Source organism: Trachemys scripta, chromosome 6 (assembly GCF_013100865.1).
Source record: "Trachemys scripta elegans isolate TJP31775 chromosome 6, CAS_Tse_1.0, whole genome shotgun sequence".
Taxonomy (NCBI): Eukaryota; Metazoa; Chordata; order Testudines; family Emydidae; genus Trachemys; species Trachemys scripta.
This window is the reverse complement of record NC_048303.1, coordinates 107,457,424-107,477,328: the sequence shown is the minus strand read 5'-3', so window position 1 is coordinate 107,477,328 and position 19,905 is coordinate 107,457,424. Positions and strand designations below refer to the sequence as shown.

Sequence of the window (19,905 nt, the reverse complement as noted above, 5' to 3'; positions counted from 1 at the left end):
GGCCCTGAGAAGCCTTCCCTTGTTCCAGTCATCCTCACCATCTCTGATGTTCCAACAGTTTGGCAACCGACTAGCTCCGTTTTTCCCATCTTGAAGTCTAGGCCCCTCATCACATGGCAGTGGCCATATTTGTGGTCAGACACGCAAGACTGCACATGCGATGTCTTCAAGCATGGCTCCATTCCGTATACCTCCCCCACAAACACAGCATTCACAAACTTTTATCTATGTCAGGGTGAGTCAAGGATTCACTACTGTGATGGACACAGCCCGACAAGGTCTATGTTGGTGTTCTGTTCTTATCACCATCACCAGCTATGATCCTAACCACCAATGCCTCCTTAATTGCTTGGGAAATGCATCTACGCGCACACATAGTGCAGAGCAGATGGTCGTCGACCGAATCCATCTTACGCATCAACCTCCTAGAGCTACGAGTGGTTTGCAATGCCTGCTGATGTATGTTTCTTCTTCTTAAACAGTCTACCGTAAGAGTGTTGACGGACAGTCTTGCCTTCATGTATTATATCAACAGACAGGGCGGGGTGAGGTACCACTTGTTATGCATGGAGACAATCAAACTGTTGTTCTGGATAAACCAGTTCCACATTTCTATTTCAGCCACGTACCTTCTGGGACACCAGAATACCACCGCAGACATACATAGCAGGACATTCTCACACGATCACAAGTGGGAGCTGGATATGCGAGCACTTCACCCCTTATTCAACCATCCCACCATAGATCTTGGACACTCACCACAACTCCTGCTGCCCTCAGTTCTGTTCTAGAGTGGGACTGGGGCACAGAGTGCTGCGAGATGCATTCCTCATAACGTGGGATGCACTTCTCCTGTAAGCCTTCTTCCCTCCCCCCCCCCACCCCCCCCGCCTTCGCAAAATACAGGTCGACTGAGCGCAGATCATACTAATAGCTCCAACCTGGCCACGACAGGCCTGGTGTACTTCCACGCGTGATGGTATGCTGACTGATTTCTCTCCACCTAACACTGTGGCTCCTCTCACAGGACTCAGGATGCATCCCAATCCAAATGCTTCCCCTCAAAGCCTGGCTCCTCTTCTGGTGTCAGGATATTGACTGCATCTGAGCAGGTTAAGATACTTTTGAATAGCAGATGTGACACGACTAAACACGTGTACATTCACAATGAGATTTTATTGCTGGTGCACCTCACACCTGGTTGATGCTGCACAGTTATTCTTGATTACATTCGACACCTTAAGCAGTCAGGATTGGCCAATAGTTCTATTAGGGTACAGTTGACAGCAATCTCTTCTTTTCATTCCCTCATTGATGGCCACTCCATCTTTGCATACCTGCTCACGAAGCACTTCTTGAAGGGTATTTGAAAAATCTCTTATCCTCATATAAGAGACCCTACCCCAGCCTGTAACCTAGCCCAGTCCTTATCTATCTAGATCAACGTTTCTCGGATATGGCCACTGTGGCTGCATACGGCCACCAGGGGCTTTTCTTGCGGCCACAGCCTCCTGGGCAGTGATTGGGGGGCGGGGGGAGGGGCAAGGCAGCAAGGAGGGGTTGGGCCCTGCCCCCCTCTTGAGCCACAAACATTGGAGGAGCAGACAGCCATTGTGAGTTCCCCACCTTCCTGGGGGTGGTGGAGCTCAGGCTTCAGCCCTTGTGTAGCAGGCAGCAGGCCCTGGCCACACGGTAGTGGGCTCTTACTGTGGGGCTTCGGGCTCTGGGCTTTGGCTGCAAAGCGGTGGGCTCCATCCGCTGGCCGCTGGGCTTCAGGCTGCGGCTGCTGGCCTTTGGGCTCGGGCTCACGCCCCCTCCCCCTTATCAATCCTGGCCCCCGCTGCTGCCCTGTCCCCTCACCCATCCACCCCATCACCCTTGGCTTCCACTTCTTCCCTACCCATGTTCCCATCCAAGGCTTAATTTGTCCCCCAGCTTGCCAGGGCTGAGTAAGTCTGCTGTGAAAAATATTTGCATGTTTAATATCACGTTTCACTGCTTCCCAGCTAGCTAACAAGTCTGCTTTGAAAAGTGACATTAACAAACATACAAATATCACTTTTCACAGAAGCAGCCTTACTAGCTAGCAAGTTTTTTTAAAAAAAAACCTTGCAACCAAAAAAGCAAAAGAAACAACAACAAAAAAGATAAGAACATGCAAAGCACCTTATTTGTGTTTCTATTCTGTTACGACTCTCGTGGCATATCCACCATAAGTGCTTTAAGACAAAGTTACACTACGCCCACACCCAAGATTCTTACCTAAGGTCCCAACACCTTTTCATCCCAAACAACCGATACTTCTCTTTCTTTTTCCTGAAGCCTCACAGTAATCAACAGGAGGCAGCGCTACACACCCTGGATGTGTGGCATGCATTGGCCTTCTACTTGGACAGGACTAAACCCTTCCGGAAATCACCATGATTATTCCTCTCCACCATCGAAAGTTCCAGAGGCACTGCTATATCTAAACAATGCCTTGCTAAATGGATCTCAGCATATATGTTTATCTTACGAACTTCACGAGAGACAACCAACGCAATCAGAACACATTCCACACGATCGCTATCTACCTCGATTGCCTTCCTTAATAATGTCCCCGTGGATGACCTTTGTAAGGCTGCCACATGGGCATTGACAGACACTTTTGCCTAGTACTGCACTCTTATGCACGAAGCCTCAACGGACACTCTCCTCGGATACGCTGTCCGATCCGCGGCTGTGCGGTAACTGAGGTGCCCATCTTCCTCCCCTTTGCTTCGGAGCCAAAAACATAATCTCTGCAGCAGAGAAGGAACTGGGGGGTAGTCTGACTGCACAGTGCTGTATGTACATCCCACGCATAGTGCAAGAGAGGGGAGGTTCACGTGTGGTCCGATAGGCATTGCTAGTGAAGATCTGAAATCCCAGTTGTAGATCCTCCAGGTGCAGCCAGGTAATATAGTTTGCCTTTCAGGCCCACATTAACTCTTTCATCACTTGTGTGGAATATGCACCCTATCACAGTAAAATTCAAAAAGATTTATACATGCTTTTAGAATAATAAGAGGGAAAAATTGTATAAGTGCTATAAACATTCAACCTTGAGAACTTAACTTCCTTGGAAGAACAAGTTTGAAGGAAACTTCTCCATAATCATGCTTGCATAATTGTCCACTATAGTGGATTTGTATCTTATGAAACATCTGGTACTGACCAGTGTCTGATTAGTTATGCAATTCCTATGTCCCTTTTCCAACCTACCTACTATATTGGATCCCTACCTCAAGATTTATAACAATCATGCTTCCATCAGTTGGCATTTTTGCTGGTGAGTAGCTCTTAACAGTGCTTCAGCATTGGTTGTTTTCAATTTCTAAGTTTTGGTGAGGCTTTTTTTACATTTTGTTGCAATCCTCTTCCTGTAGCATCAGGTCACTTTAAGAGGTTCTCAATTTTGCCACTTTGGCTTTGTACCAACTATTAATTTTGTTCTGAGAGCACGTGTGGCATGGAACTTCAAAGGTGGTCCTTCCTGACCTGTGTGGCAAGGTCTCTTTAACTCTAAGACAGGGTAGGCAAACTTTTTGGCCCGATGGCCACATCTGGGTATGGAAATTGTATGGCGGGCCAGGAATGCTAATGAAATTGGGGGTTGGGGTGTGGGATGGGGGTGAGGGCTCTGGCTGGGTGAGCAGGCTCTGGGATGGGGCCAGAAATGAGTTCAGGGTGTGGGAGGGGGCTCCAGGCTGGGGCAGGTGGCTGGGGTGGTGGGTGCGAGGTCTTGGGTTGGGCTGGGGATGGGAGGTTGGGGTTGCAAGAGGGTGCTCTGGGCTGGGACCGAGGGGTTCAGAGGATGGAAGGGGCATTAGGGCTGGGGCACAGGGGGTTGGGGTGTGGGTCAGGGGTGCAGGCTCCAGGTAACACTTACCTCAAGCAGCTCCCAGAAGCAGCGGCATGTTCCCCCTCTGCCTCCTATATGGAGGCATGGCCAGGCGGCTCTTGGGGCGGGGGCAGCATGTGGAGCCCCCTGGCTGTCCTTACGCGTAGGAGCCAGAGCGGGGACATGCCACTGCTTCCGGAAGCCACATGGAGCCACGGCACGCACGGAGCGGGCCAAGCCCCGGCCCCTGCTCCCTGGCAGGAGCTCGAGGGCCACAATTAAAACATCTGAAGGGCTGTATGCAGCCCAGGCCATAGTTTGCCCACCACTGCTCTAAGAGGTACTTTTGGCATGCCATCTGTGTTCCTCATGCATGCTAGTACTTTGGGTGGCCTGTTCCTTTTGGACTTCAAAGACTCTTTAGATCCAGGACAAAGAGTTCTAGAGGGTCTTTCTTTTAGCATCTCCTGATAATTTGGAAAACATTTCTACCTGTTTTGAATCTCTATTGCTGTCAAATTATCTTCTCAATTTTTAAAGTCAAATAAGTTCTACTTAATTATTTTAGAACTGTAGCAAGATCAAAACTTACCGGTGCAGTGCCCCCTGCTGGTCATCTGGGAATTAGTGCTTTTCCAGTCTTGGAGCGCCCTCTGCTGGCCGATGGCTCACCTTCCTCAAGCCCCCGTGTCTCTCCCAAACCTCAGTGCCCCTTTACCTCGGGGTTCTGCCCCAACAGTACCCCCACACTCTGGGTTTCCCCTCTCAGGGGAACTCCCTACCTCTATGCCCACGTTGCCTCAGTGGCTACAGCCAGTCATCACCAAGCCCCCTCTCACTGGGGTAAACTGCAGTCTGTACTGACCACTCATAATTGGCAAGGGGGTCGGACCAGCTGCTTCTGCCTATTCCAGGGCTGCACCTCCCAGCCCCAGTACCTGCATAGACCTTTATCAAGGCCTCAACCTGGGGAGTTACCAGGCTGGAGCTCCGCAGCACTGCTCTGTCCAAGGTACCCTTTGCTCCTTCAGCAGCTAGACAGAGTGAGACCTTGACCCATCTTCTCTCTTAGGGCTTCTTATACAGAATCAAACCTGCTTCTGATTGACTCCCCGTGGCAGCCCTTTCCCATGGCTGTTTTTAACCCCTTCCACACCGGAGCGGGGTGACTGCCCCACTACAAGAAGATTCAGTAAACTTTTGTATTTCTATATTTTTACAGTATTGGAAATAATAAAAGCACCTTTATTCTTGATACAACTGTGTGCCCACAGCTTGAATTGCCATGATTTCTTTTCTGAAATATGGGACTCTCTAATCAATATTTACCTGAATATTCCAGTGCTGTGTTACACAGTTGGTTGCTTTTTTCATATATAGGCTTGGAAGGATTCGATTTTTATCAGTAAATGTCAATTTCACTATATGTGAACAAAAGTCCCTGCCATTAATATTAATGTACAGATAGGCAGAGTGAGAAAGATGCTGCTTGAGAGCTTATTAGCTTGATTTAATGATAGTTACTTTGCATATTCTGACATGTGATGTTGATCATTTGTATTGTAAAGCTATAATTTTTCTTATCTCAACTTCTCCTGTTATTAAATAATTCAGTCCCCTGTCCCCCCCCCCCCCCTTGTCTGGCTCTCCCCTAATTTCAAACAGCTGTGAAATTTAAATTGATACAAATAGACAAATAATGCTTAAGACTATGTATATGTATTATTTATTGCAAGTTTGGCTCTGCTATTTGAAATCTCAGTTTGTGGTTAATTTCTTTAAATTAAAACCAATGATTTTGGTAGTTTCTGATTATTGTAGACCAGTGGTTCTCAAACTTTTGTACTGGTGACCCCTTTCCTATAGCAAGTCTTTGAGAGTGGCCCCCTTATTAAATTAAACACACTTTTTTTAAAAAATATATTTAACACTATTACAAATGCTGGAGGCAAAGCAGGGTTTTGTGGTGGAGGCTGACAACTCGCGACTTCTTCCCCACTCCCCCCCATGTAATAACCTCAGACCCCCTTGAGGGGTCCCCACCCCCAGTTTGAGAATCCCTGCTGTAGACAAAATTCACTAATGTCTGGATGGGGTATGCTAGTGTAAATGGTCCACTGTGTTTAAGGATCGTGATTTGTGGGTTTTTTTTTTTTTTTTTTAAAGGGTGGGGGCACATTTGCATTAGCAAATGGGAGAGCAGTAGAGTAGACACAAGGGGTCAGCATAGCAGCTAAAGTGAGCAGAACTGGCCCAAAAAATGGGAGGTAGCCAGAACAGCTGTTGTGTGTTGATTGTATAGGTTTGAGGTTCTAGCCGGAGCATGTATCTTAAAGTTCTTTTGTAAATTGAAGTTGCCGTTCCAACAGCCTCCCCTAGTATAATTCTGGACAAGGGCAGAATCCTGTCTTCTGGACGAAGTACTTCGTTAGTACAGGCTAGATCAGGTCATGCACTTTCTATTCCTTGCACCATCTTTGCAAAATTTGGTACTGTACACTGCTTTCTGTGCTTTTTCATGTTTCTTAAACAAGTGTTTTACTTGTACGTATTTCTTAAATTGCTTTATTGCCATGGCTCTTCACATATTAACAATTTGAGTGACACAGGAATTTGCTTCTCTTCCCTGCAGCTGTTAAATCCTTCTAATTTCAGGTTCAGATATGATAAGAAATGCAGTGGAATTTGTTGGATAATATGTTCTGTTGCCTCTTGCTGATTATATGTGTTACCTGATGCATATACCTTTCTTTCACTTTTGAAGTCATGGCAGTACATTTTCTTCCATGATTTTTTGCTTTGTATTCATAGCTACAAGTGAACTTGCAGTGGCGGTTTCATTTGGCTGAAAAAACTAGAGGCCTTTTCACATGTCTCATTTAATATTCAGTTACCATGGAAACTCTCTGATACTGAACTGCATACCGCTGCAGCTGAAGTCTAGAGGCATTGTTAATGGTTTGTTACTTAGAGGCTTATTATCAGTCTTCAGAGTGCAACGGAAATAATAAAATTGCTCACCTAAGTGTTACAGAGCAGAGGTAACACAATGGAGTGAAGTAGGTCATAGCATTACAGATTAGCAAAAGGGGCAAACATAGGCCCATTTACCCAACCACTGAAGTCAGTTTTACCACTGTCCTTAAGAGGTGTGGGGATCGGACTCGTACCTTTTCCTGTTCTCACCCTTTTTCTTATCCAAATTTTTAACATTTGGGTTAATTTTATTTGTTAGTTTTATATGATATATTTTCTCTTTTTCTAGTTGTCTTAATTTCTAACAGATTTAGGAAATCTTAAATATTTAATACTTAAATACTCTTAAGAAGATGCACGTAATGGACTTGAAATTTCTTGAATTTCACTGATGCTATTTTTAATTGTCTCAAGTGGATGTTATCCCTCAAACAAAGATAATCTATACATGGAAAAATTGATCAACAAATATCTTTAACTGGTATGTGATGTACTCCATATGTTTATGGAAATATGCTTAGGAGTGTAAATATAATGTAATTGGAATATGCTTTATGCAAAAGGTCTCTTGTAAGGTATCCTTACAAAGCTTATCTACTGAGGGTGTTCATCCTATTTCTATGATGTATCATTCTTGTATCTAAAACTAGAAATATGAGGTTACTCTGAGGTCCTATTGTAATTATGCAAAGTGTGGGCCATTAATGGTGGGTTAGAATCTTGATGGCACCCATTAACTAGGTCAGTTGGCTGTAGATGGTTTATTTATCTGCAAGCCTTCTTGTGGACCTGGGGGCCAGCCTGTGGGTAATAAAGAATGAGGTCTTACAGTGACATGTGATTGTGTCACCTGATACTGGAATCAATCTTAAACCTGGTGCTTTTCCATTTAGAAGGAGGGGTGGGAACCAAGAGAGACAAAAAAGTCCCGCCTTCGGCTAAAGCTATAAAAGGGGGTGGAACAAAGGGGTCCAGTCATGAGAAATCTCCTACTTACCACCGGTGCTGGAACAAGGACTGTACCAGGAGAAAGGATTGGGCTCAGACTAGGAAGGAGTCAAGTCTGTGAAAGAAGCTTATTGGAACATCTCTAAGGGTGAGATTTACCTGTATTCAATTTCTTAAATGTATTAGGCTTAGACTTGCGGTGTTTTGTTTTATTTTACTTGTTAACTTACTTTGTTCTGTCATTACTTGAAACCACTTAAATCCTACAATTCTTAATAAAATCACTTTTGTTTATTATTGAACCCAGAGTAAGTGATTAATACCTGGGGGAGAAAACAACTGTGCATATCTTTCTATCAGTGTTACAGAGGGTGGACAATTCATGAGTTTACCCTGTATAAGTTTTATATACAGAGTAAAACTGATTTATTTGGGGTTTGGATCCCATTGGGGGATGGGTGCTGGAAACAGGAGTATCTGCTGAGTGGTTTTCAGTTAAAGCCTGCAGCTTCGGGGATGTGGTTCGAACCCTGGGTCTGTGTTGAGGTAGGCTTGCGTGTCTGGCTCAACAAGACAGAGTTCTGAAGTCCCAAGCTGACAGGTAAAATGGGCTCAGAAGTAGTTTCAGCACATCAGGTGACAGTCCCAAGGGGGTCTCTGTGACCAAACCTGTCACAATGTAGAGCCCTGAGTTTAGATAATACACAAAATATCTGTTCAGCACAGATCAGAAAAGGAAGATTTTGTGCTATTACACTAATTGACTTCCTCACCACAGAAATTGAAACAGTGTCCAAATCTTCCCACTTTTTGCCTATGTAACTTGCATTTCTATGATCCAACCTCTTTTTTTCTGGCTACATATCTACAACCTTTCTCTGGGTCTTCATCACACCTCTTGATTACTTTAACCACCACCACCTCCTCACAGGCCATCCCAGTAGCCGTATGATGACTTCCTACAATCCATACAAAGTGCAACTGCTAAGATCTTACTTGCATGTGAACCTGACCATCTCACTTCTTCTTTGAATTCCTGCACTGGCTTACCCATCTTCACTGCATCAAGTGCATGCTTTTTGTGATTGCTTTCAAGGGCCTATACAACTCTGTCCCTTCTTATTTATTTCCTCTTGTCTTATCCGATCATTTCCCATCCTCTGTGACACCAGTCTTTGTAGCCCTGTTTGTCTGCTTATCCCACAATTGTCCCCCTGCTTTCTGCAAGAATATATTTTATGCATGGAATGCCCTTCCGTAGCTGCCACACAAAGCCATTATACTCCTTTTTAAAAATCTTTTGTAAGTAGTTACCTTTTTCTGCAGTTTCCACAAGAAGTGAACTAAGGCTGGGATTCTCCCTTCCACACAGAAGATGGGCTGAGTCACCCTTGCCTTCCATCTCCCTCTCCTCCAAACCCAGTGGAAGGTGTTGTGCAGGTGTAGGGCCCTAAGTTCCCTGTAAGCTGTGCAGGCATGCAGCAGGCTATCAAGGGCTGTGCAAGTGGGGAGAGGCGCTGCTTCCCTGGCCCTGGAGCTCCCCCGGTGGGGAGAGATGCCGCTGCTGAGGCAAGGAGAGGCTGGGAGGAGTTCTCTCCCTTGCCCTCCCTCCTTCCCTCCCCCCCCCTCCATCCCCCGGGCAGCCTGCACCCCCAGCCAGAACCCAAACCGTAATCCTCTGCCCTGGCCCTGAGCCCCCTCCTGCACCCCAAAACCCTCATCCCTGGCTCCACCCCAGAGCCCACACCCCAACTCTTTGCCTGAGCCCCCTCCCAAACCCCTCAGCCCTACCCCCGCCACACATCACCTTCATACTGGTGCACGTAACACAATTCATTCCGCACATGGACATAAAAAATTAGAGGGAACATTGGTGGGGGCTACTCTGGGAGAGGAGGATGAGAGAAGAATGTACTCGGGACTCTTGGTGTCTTCCTTATCTTTTTGCTGATATTTTTTACCTGGAAAATTTATACAATCGGGACCTATGTTACAACTTCCTCTCATAGGAAATCCCAGGCGTAGCTGCAATCAGGGGTAATCCTTGGTAATGTCATTCTCTCACAGTTTGGCTGTCAGGAAGATGAAGGTAGGGAAGTCCAGGATAATGCAGACTCAGAGTGATGTAGGAAGGTCGCCTCCATAGCTAGCTCCCCATGTGTTGTTAAAATGAGGGATGATCAGGACCTAAGCCATCTACTTACCTATTTTATTTATCGCATGTAAGAACTGCTGAATGTTGGAAGAGAGTGGAATCTGGGAATTTACATGAGAAAGATGAGGGTTAAATTGTGGAAGATGGTTGGGAGTGAGGGAAGAGAAAGGGGACTAGTGATCAATTAACTTCTTATTTATTTGAACACCAAAACCATGTAACTACTACGATAGATACCTGTTCTCACCATGGTCTTTTGTATTTTACATCTTTATCCTCCATTCTTCATCTATTATGCTCTTTAGGGTAGGATCTGTGCCTTCATTAGTGCTTGTAAAGTATTTAAATACTACTAATATTTCAAATGTGTGAGTAATTACTATCACTACTAAAATTTTTTTTGCACCTTTCTTATGTTAAACAAGTTTGCATAAGTTCAGAAAAGATTACTCTTCGAGGCAGTATTGTCGAGTGGGTAGTTAAGGGCTGTTTCTGTCATTGCCTGTTAGCTTCAGTGTCCCTACTTGTAAAATGGGGATAATATCCACTTTGAGAATTTTTTTTTGGCGGGGGGAGGGGGAAGGTAGATGCTTTATATAAGGAATGTATTATTACAGAAGAAGAAAGGGGTGTAAGTGTAGTTTCTTTTAAAAAAGTTGTTTGGCAAAATAACTAACAGATGCTTTTCAGGGCTTTATTTAGTTTTAAAGTGGTAATAATTGAAATGGGCCCGGCAGGAACAAAAAGCCACGTCTCAGAAATTTGTTTTAAATAACTTGGACCTGGTCTGAGCAGTATTAGAATGTACTTTTAATTTGGTAGTACGTATTTCTCCTTTATATGCCATTTCTTCTTTTGGTACAACTCCATTCTATCAGACTGTACTCTGAGCAAAGAAATATTGTAGCAGAGTGGATGGAGGTACAGTGAAACCCCACTATACCACGATGTTTGGGGTCCAAAAAATTACATAGCGCTAAATGTGGGGTCGCGGTATATCGGGTTTTCAAGCCCGTCAGAAGTCCCCAAGGCAGTGCATTGATGTGCGTGGCCTAGTGCCCAGCAGGGGAGAGAAGCTGCAGCCCCGCGCCTGCCGGGGACAGTGAGCACCAGCGCCCACAGCCCTGTTGTTCTCTGTCCCCGGCAGGTGCGGGGCCACGGCTTCTCTCTGGCTTCAAGAGGAGCTGCGGCCCCGCGCCTGCTGGGGATAGAGAGCACCGGTGCCTGCAGCCCTGGAGCTCTCTGTCCCGGGCAGGCATGGGGCTGCGGCTCCTCTTGAAGCCGGAGAGAAGCCGTGGCCCTGCGCCTGCCAGGGACAGAGAACAACAGGGTTGTGGGCGCCGGTGTTCACTGTCCCCGGCAGGCGCAGGGCCGCAGCTTCTCTCCCCTGCCTGGCACTTCTCTCTTCTGCCTGGCAGGTGTCATGGCATTGGGACCACTGGTATATACAGTACTGTATTACTGTATGTCTTAAACGGGGGCCAAATTGTGATCGTTACATGCGATTTCGCGTTATGGCGGGGCGTCTTATTGCGGGGGTTGACTATATTATGTTGTTAAGAGTGATAGATTTTTGTAGATGTTGTTTTGAATCCAGGTTCATGTTTCAGATATCTGTACTTATTTGTTCAGAAATCAAGTTAAAAAAAAAAAAAAAAAACCAAAACCCAACCCTAAGTGGTCTTGTAACTTTAATCATAGAGAAAACATTGCACTGCCAAAGTAACATTTTTAGTCAACAGAAGAATTTAGGTGAACAATCTATTTACTTTAAGTGAAATATATTTATAGAATAGTCTAGTTGCTTGGTGGTGTGCAATTTCTCAGCAATTGTACTTCAGTTCCAGGTTCAGGTTCACAGAAGCTAGGAATGTTGTTGTGTCCAAAGTTGTGTTTCTGAGGGCAAGTCTACCCTACAGTGCTACATTGGCACAGCTACATCGATACAGTTGCGCTGCTGTAAACACACTATGCCAACAGACTGCTCTCCTGTTGCCATAATAGCTTCCGCCTTTCGTGGAGGTGAAATAATGTCGGCAGGAGAGTGTCTCCCGCCAACGTGGCTCTGGTGTGGACAACACTTAGGTTGATGTAACTTGTGTCACACAGGGGAGTCTTTCATACTCCTGAATGACATAAGTTACATGGACTTCAGCGGTAGTGCAGACCAGCCCTTAAAGGTGTAAGATGAATAGAAATCTCAATCTTGGTTAGCTGTGGTAATAGCTTTGGTAGGTTTGGAGAGCCTTTTCTTGTCCTCTTGGCTGGAGGAATCAAGGGCAGTGCAGGATTAAAGGAAACATCTAGGGGAAAAATAACTATTCCATAATTGAGGAACCAGTGAAGTCTTAGAAACTCTGTAGGTTGTGAGCTAATATTCTGAGTTCCTGCCCTTGGGAAGAGAGCTGCTAAAGGCATAAATCTTTATTGATGATTGGGAACAATATTGTGGAGGAGGAGAATGATAGACTACTATTCTAATTTTTGTTATAAAAATCTATCTTGCCTAACAGTTTTTGTTGAATTACTTATAAATGATCATGTTAAATATTATTACAGGTGAGTCAAATATTAAAATTCTACCCTAAAAGCACAAAAATTAAATGTAGGGTTTTTTTAATTTAGTTACACAAACAGAGTACAGGTTAGCTCAAAATGACCAAGTTGTTTAGCCAGTTGTTCTCTTTTCCCCATTTAACCCGATTTTTTAGGAAATAAACATTAACTCCTTGTCAAAATTTTATTTTTAGATAAATGAATTGGTGGATGCCCGTGATGTCAGCATTGGAGCCTGGTTTGAAGCTCACATAGAAAATGTAACCCGAGCAACAAAAGGACATAAGAATGGTAAAGCTCAAGCAAAAAGTGGCAATACTTACAGAAGGACTAATGGAAACTTAAGCCAAGATCATTCTAGAGAGAATACAAATAATTTGGACAGTGCACCTTCAACATCTTATTCAGACTGTATGGACACTGATGAAGATGCTATTTATCATATCAAGTATGATGAGTAAGTGCTCCTGATATTGTTATGAGGACACAGTGTGAATTTATTTGGTTTGTGTAAACCAAGAATATTGTTGAAGAAACTTGGATCCTAGAGAGAGCAAGTTCAAAATTACAACCAAAAAGCAGTATTAAGAAGCCATAACACATTTCTTTTGGATTTAATGACTAATCGGGGCGTGATGAGAATTTTTTTTCTTACTCCTGAATTCCTATGAAGTATTTAACTTTTATGGCTCACCTTTATGAAACTTAAAACTCTCCCCTTAACAAGGAAGTGACATTAAAAATCAGATTTGCTGTATCTGTTTTGCTGCATAAGACATGAGTATAAGTAAAGCGTAACTTTTTAAAATTTATATTACTCCAAATGGAGAGCCAAAACTCTCATGGAAGCAAAATCTGGTGCTTGAATTGGATGAATTTGATTCAAGGGTAATATTGATGCACAAAGTTACCAGTCTGCCTTTCATGTAAATCTTTACAACCAATCCCCCAATTGAGGGATTGAAAGCAATTCCATAATTTCAATATGGAATGAGGATGTTGGGTGAAAAAGTAAAGATTCAAACCTGCAATGAATGTGCCAGTGTAGATCCCTGTGTCAAAGTCCCATAAAGTTTAATGGGATTTCGCTACACAAGTCCTCACTGGTGCATCAGCTTACAGAATTGGGACCAAGATATTAAAAGCATCCTTCCATTTAAACAGACTTTTAGCAACTAAAGGAATAACGTTGAATATTCCGTTACATTGCTGAGACTAAAAGACATGGTGCTTCTGTGTTTTGAGTCTTCCTAGTAGAGGATGATGCAGGTACCCTTGCACAGGAGTATAAAGGAGGTATACCTTGCTGAGGGTAATAATTAATGTTCTTCATCAGAGTTTCAAAAGAAACTTTAAATCAGCAATGTCTGTTTTAAGTTTTATTTTTTCAATATAATACAATAAAACAATTATTGCTAGGAGAAGTAAAAATTGATTTCCTATTTGTTGGGGACCGGAACATAACTACTTTTAGCTACTCCTGATAGTAGTGGGTTTTTTTTAATGTGCTCATGCTTGAGGATCATTTTTTTTTTTGTCTTTGTGCACTATCTGTTTAATTAAGTTTTTACATATGCATCTATATAAACAAGTCATGCATCCACCCCCCCCCCCCAATATTGTAGTTTAAAAATATCAGATTAAAAAGTTAAGAGAAAATCCTGCAAAGTACACCTCTACCTTGATGTAATGTTGTCCTCGGGAGCCAAAAAATCTTACCCAGTTATATCGAACTTGCTTTGATCCACCAGAGTGTGCAGTCCCGCCCCCCTGGAGCACTGCTTTACTGCGTTGTATCCGAATTCGTGTTATATCGGGTCGTGTTATATCGGGATAGAGGTGTACCTTAAATGCACTAGATATGATTAAAATATCGCTATAGTGTGACAGAAGTGAATCATTCTGGGATTTAAAAGATCTTGAAGACTGACTTTAAGATAGAACAGAGTTATTTAAAGGAGAGATGGTGGCACAAGCAAAAGCATAAAAAGATTTATGGAAATGGCTTTTGTGACCACTAGAAGGAAATTGTTTCATCTGCTCAGCTATTGTCAATTCATATGAGTCCGAGAATTACTGGAGAGGTGAAGCAACCCTGGAATTAGAAGATATAGGATGCATGATGTCACTTGCGCAGACATACGACAAACACAATTTCAATTCTGTTACTCTACTGTCTGTACCATAAGGTTTAGCTGTGCATTTCTAGCAGGTGGCGACAATCAACTTTTTTGGTTTCCTTTAATATGATCTGCAGTAGGTTTGTATTCTTAGCTAGTGACCATCATAACTGCATTGTTTTCTTTTTTTAACTGTCTGAAATTGCCTGAAAGTCGTGATTACCTACTTTCACTGGAATGAACTTTCAAAATATTTAAAGCATGAGCTTCTGAGAACACAGTTTTTCTGAGGCTGTCTGGAGAGCAAGATCTCTGCATTTTTCAGTTAGTAGTGAAAGCTTCAGATATAAAGTTATCCCCTGGCAGACAAAACAGCTATCTAGTAATCAGGATGAGTGTTGCAAATCCATCAAGGTCCAACTTTAATCAAGTGATGTGGTCTTATTCTTCTGTGTGGAAAAACACAGAACATTGTTCAGTAATTAGAGAGTTTAGTAGGATTTCTGTTCCTCTTTAAATGACAGCTTCTTCTGAATCTAGACGAACCACAGATTATGTCCACATGTATCTTTATTATTTATTTGCATTGTGGTAGCACCTAGTAGCCCCAGGTATGGACTAGGTTCCTGTTGTGCTAGGCAGACTGTACAAACATAACAAAAATATATCCTTCTCTCAAAGACCTTATTAAAGACAAATTTGAAATACTCTGCAAATGCCACCACTATCCAGGAGTAAATCCCTATAGAAGAAATAGAAAGCAGCACTCAGTATTTTTCCAAGAATTGTTATATCCGCCTCCATCCTTTTTAGTAGAACAGTCAAACAAATGAAATTTGTAGAAAAAATTACACAGTCTGACAATGTTGTATCAGCGGGTATCATCACACTAATTGAACTTGCCTTAAAATATAAATGGAGTTAGCCCGGTCATATGCATCTCCCAGTAGATAGTCTTTTGAGGCATGTGAAAGTCTCACCATTAGACACCATTGAAAATTAGTTTTATCTTGCCAATAACTTTCTTTCTCCTAGTGGGCATCAGCTGTTCTGTTAGGCCAGTACTCCAGGTCTCTCAGCCTTCTTTCCATGCTTTTGAGGTAGACTCAAGATCCCTCCTATCTTCCCCCATCCCAGTTGATTGTCAGCTCCCACATTTCTCCCAGCTGGGACCTATATATAAATATATATAATTTTATAAAAAGATTAACAATTGAAGTGCTTCACTAAAAACACTTTCTCTTACTCACTCTCTAGATCTCCTCCTATCAAACCAGAAATGTTTATTCCTGTGCTCTTTCAAGCCATTGAGGCTTAGAACAACAATTATATAAGCACAGGGTGGGTTCTAATGGAACAGTGGGAACACTACAGGTAAGGAAACTAATTTTACCTTTCTCCTATGTGGGTACCCACTGTTCCATTAGTCTAGTACTGATGGGAAATAGCAAGCAGTAATAAAAATCCTCCAAGAAAATTGGGGGAGGGGGGGAAGGGAATAGTCATGAGAACCAAAACAAAGTTTTATCCAACAACAAACCATTTTTCTTTTTTAAAGGATTTATTGCAGAACACCGAATTGAAACTAAAAGATCCTTTATTCAAAAAGTGTGCCATATGAGGCTAAAAATACTATCTTGTGTGAGCCAAGTAAAGAAAGTTGGCTTAAGACCATGTAGCTGCAAGACAGTTGTTATTGTTTGGTCCTGCTCTACCCTTGAAGTAGTCGTTGCACCTGGCCAAATGAGCCTTGTCTGCACCCGGCGGTCTTCAATAGACACCTGAAAAATAGCTGACAAAATATTTTCTGGGTGGAAAATATTAGCTGTGTACTCTGTCCCCTATATAAAATGAGCATTATCGTTATTTGTGTGTTCGTAGTGTCTAGCAGCTCTAGTCAGGGACCAGGACTTTGTTGTGCTAGGCACTGTACAAACACAGAACAAAAGTATCTATTGGATTTCCTCTAAGGCCTTGTTATATGTAAATAGAATTATTCTAGGGCTGTCAATTAATTGCAGTTAACTCAAGCGATTAATTTTTGTGAGTTAATTTGTTTTGAGTTAATCACGATTAATCACACAACTAATAATAGAATACCAATTTACATTTATTATAATATAAATATAAATATGTTTATATTTTCAAATATATTGATTTCAGTTACAACATATAATACAAAGTATACAGTGCTTACTTTATATCTTTTATTAAATATTTGCACTGTAAAAAAGATAAACAAAAGGAATAGTATTTTTCAAGTCACCTCCTACAAGTGCTATAGTACAATCTTTCTTGTGAAATTTACAAATGCAGACTTTTTTTTTTAACTGCACTCAAACATAAAACAAAACTTTAGTGACAACAAGTCTACTCCATCCTATTTCTTGGTCAGCCAAATGCTAAGACAAACAAGTCTGTTTACATTTATGGGAGATAATGCTGCCTGCTTCTTATTTATAGTGTCACCTGAAAGTGAGAACAGATGTTCACATGGTACTGTTGTAGCTGGTGTTGCAAGGTATTTATGTGCCAGATATGCTAAATGTTTGTATGCTTCAATAACCATTGCAGAGGACGTGCTTCCATGCTGATGACTGGTTCTGCTCGATAATGATCCACAGCAGTGCGGACAGATGCATGTTCATTTTCATAATCTGAGTCAGATGCCACCAACAAATTTTCATTTTCTTTTTTGGTGGTTCAGGTTCTATAGTTTCTGCATCGCAGTATTGCTCTTAAGACTTCTGACAGCATGTTCCACACCACAACCCTGTTCAGATTCTTAAACCTTGGGTCAAGTGCTGTAGCTATCTTTAGAAATCCCACATTAGTACCTTTTTTTTGTTTTGTCAAGTCTGCAGTGAAAGCGTTATTAAATCGAGCAACATATGCTTGGTTGTCATCTGAGACTGCCATAACATGAAGTATATGGCAGAACATGGGTAAAACCACAGACCAGGAGACACAATCCCCCCCCACCCCCATCACCCCGCCCCGACACAACTTTAATTAACACTTTTTTTTTTAAAAGGCGTGTCATCCAGATGGACGTATGTCCTGTGGAATGGTGGCCGAAGCATAAAGGGGCATATGAGGGTTTAGCATATCTGGTACATAAATATCTTGCAACATTGGCTACAGCAGTCATGCGAACGCCCATTTTGACTTTGATCCAAGTGAAAAGCAGTATTCCCCTTAGGAACAAATGCAGGAAGTGGGATAAAGACTCTCCTGTCAAGAAAAAATGGTAGATAAGGGCTTTTTGATTACTGTACCAAGTTTGCCCACTCTTCTAGCTGAAAAGACTGCTAAGAGGAAAACCATCTTGACAGGGATGCTTCTCCCATTGGCTCAGAGAGAGGGTTAGTGGGTATTGGCAATATGAAGTTGAGGTTTCCTAATAGTGGGTGGGGTAGATGTCTGAGAAACTCACTTATGAAATCTGGAAATATACAGCTGAAGCAGTATGTTGGAATTTTATTAGTGAGATCTCAAAAGTTTCCAGAGCTGAGACTTGTCCAATTTATCAGAAAGTGCTTGGAACCCCAAACCAAAGTAATCTTGAAATTTCTCCTACATCTCTTTAGTGAAGAGATGTAGGAAATGTACCTCCTTTTGTACATAACAGTAGGACTGTGTTCTCCAAATCCTCTGTAAACTTGATTAATTGATGCCTTTCTGGATTTAGTAAGCAATATAGATTCTGGGAATAGTCCTTATAAAGGAGGTGAGATCAGTCAGGTTCCAGGCAGTATGTCTCATGTTGAAGGATTTCTGTTAGTAAGATTGCTTTGATGAATGTAATCTCCAGAAGGATCCATGGTTGATGAGACTTATTCAGATGTCTATTTAGGAACCACAGACATCTGGGTCAGTATGAGTGATGGTCTTTGCTTGACACTGGCCATCTTGGCAGTCAGAAAAGAGGGGGAAGGCATGAGCCAAACATTGTGTCCAGGACAATGACAATATGCCTTCTCTGCAGACCTAGGGATACTGGTGTCAGTAGCAAAACTTCACTGTTTCCTTGGGTAGCATAGAAGACCACTTGGAGAAACAATCATGTCTCTATTAACTGCTTTAATATAATTCCATTTCCTGCTTTGATGGTGTTTGCTTAGCCAGTCAAACTGATAGGTGCTTTTGTTATAGATTGTCTTGATTGACAGATTCTCTTCAGGGAATAGGAAAAGAACTGTTGAGTCACCACGTAAGCTTTTCCTTGTTTTTCCACCTTGATTAATCAGATATACCGTGGTGGTGGTGTTGTTTTCCATGTGTGTAAACATGCATTAGAAGTGAATTTTTGGGAGCCAGATGTGCTGTGCATTGCATTGCTTGTTCTAAATCTAGTAAATTGATTCTGTGTTGAGTTTCTTGGAGGTTCCACTTGCCCTGAACTTGGAGTTCCATCTGTGCTTTGCAATCTAATACTTTTGGCATCTATAATTCTGATTACTGGGGTACTGGTGTGTCAGTCTGGGGTCTTTCATTGTATTGTTGAAGACCTTTTCCTCACTCTGGGAAAGATGAATCAATGATGCACGGATCAACCCTTGGCTGACTACTGCTGGATGTTCTAAATAGGAAATTCTGCAAAGAGCAGAGATGAAGCATTGCTTAGGTTACTACTACTACTACTACTACTATCATGCTAAACAGAGGGATGGGTGTGTCAGTTCCCACTCAAGAAATCCTCCATGAGATTTCAAAACTCAAAGAAACCTCTTGGGTAACTGGACTACACTAATATTTAGCTGAAAAAGAGCCCCCTTGTGACTGAGAATGCTTGACTTTCTCCTGCTGCAAACAATAATAGTTAAGGTGAAGGAAGGAGTTGTCAGTTTTCGGTATTAAGAAAAACCTATGAATAAGGCTGCTCTTTATTCACAGGTATTTTTAGTAAAAGTCATGGGCAGGTCACGGGCCATAAACAAAAATGACCTGTCTGTGACTTTTACTATACAACCCTAATTAAAACTTGGGGGGGGGGGGGGGGGGCGGGGGGGGCGGGGGGGGGAATTGGCCTCAGACCCCTTGGTGCTGGGGAGAGGGAGGGTTGGTGGGGCTGACAGGGGCTCCCTACCCAGCTCCGCGTGTCCCAGCACAACCACCGGCTGCACAGCACCCATTGTCCGGGAACCAAAGCCAATGGGAGCTGCCAGCGTGGGCAGTGCGCGGAGTCCCCTGACCCTTCCGCCTAGGAGCTGCAGAGCTGTGCCAGTGGGAGCTGGGGAGCCACCCACTCCAAGGCATGTGCCCCCCCCACCCACTCCAACTTCCTG

The 19,905-nt window shown here is 42.9% G+C and overlaps 1 protein-coding gene across 2 annotated transcripts in view; it reads left to right on the top strand.

Moving 5' to 3' along the window:
• UHRF2 (ubiquitin like with PHD and ring finger domains 2) overlaps positions 1-19,905 on the top strand; it is a 174,414-nt gene that overhangs the window by 39,573 nt on the left and 114,936 nt on the right. For both annotated transcript variants that reach the window (XM_034773107.1, XM_034773106.1), the window contains exon 3: positions 12,692-12,954. In XM_034773107.1, the coding sequence (XP_034628998.1) occupies positions 12,692-12,954 (263 nt within the window). The remainder of the gene's footprint in view (positions 1-12,691; positions 12,955-19,905) is intronic.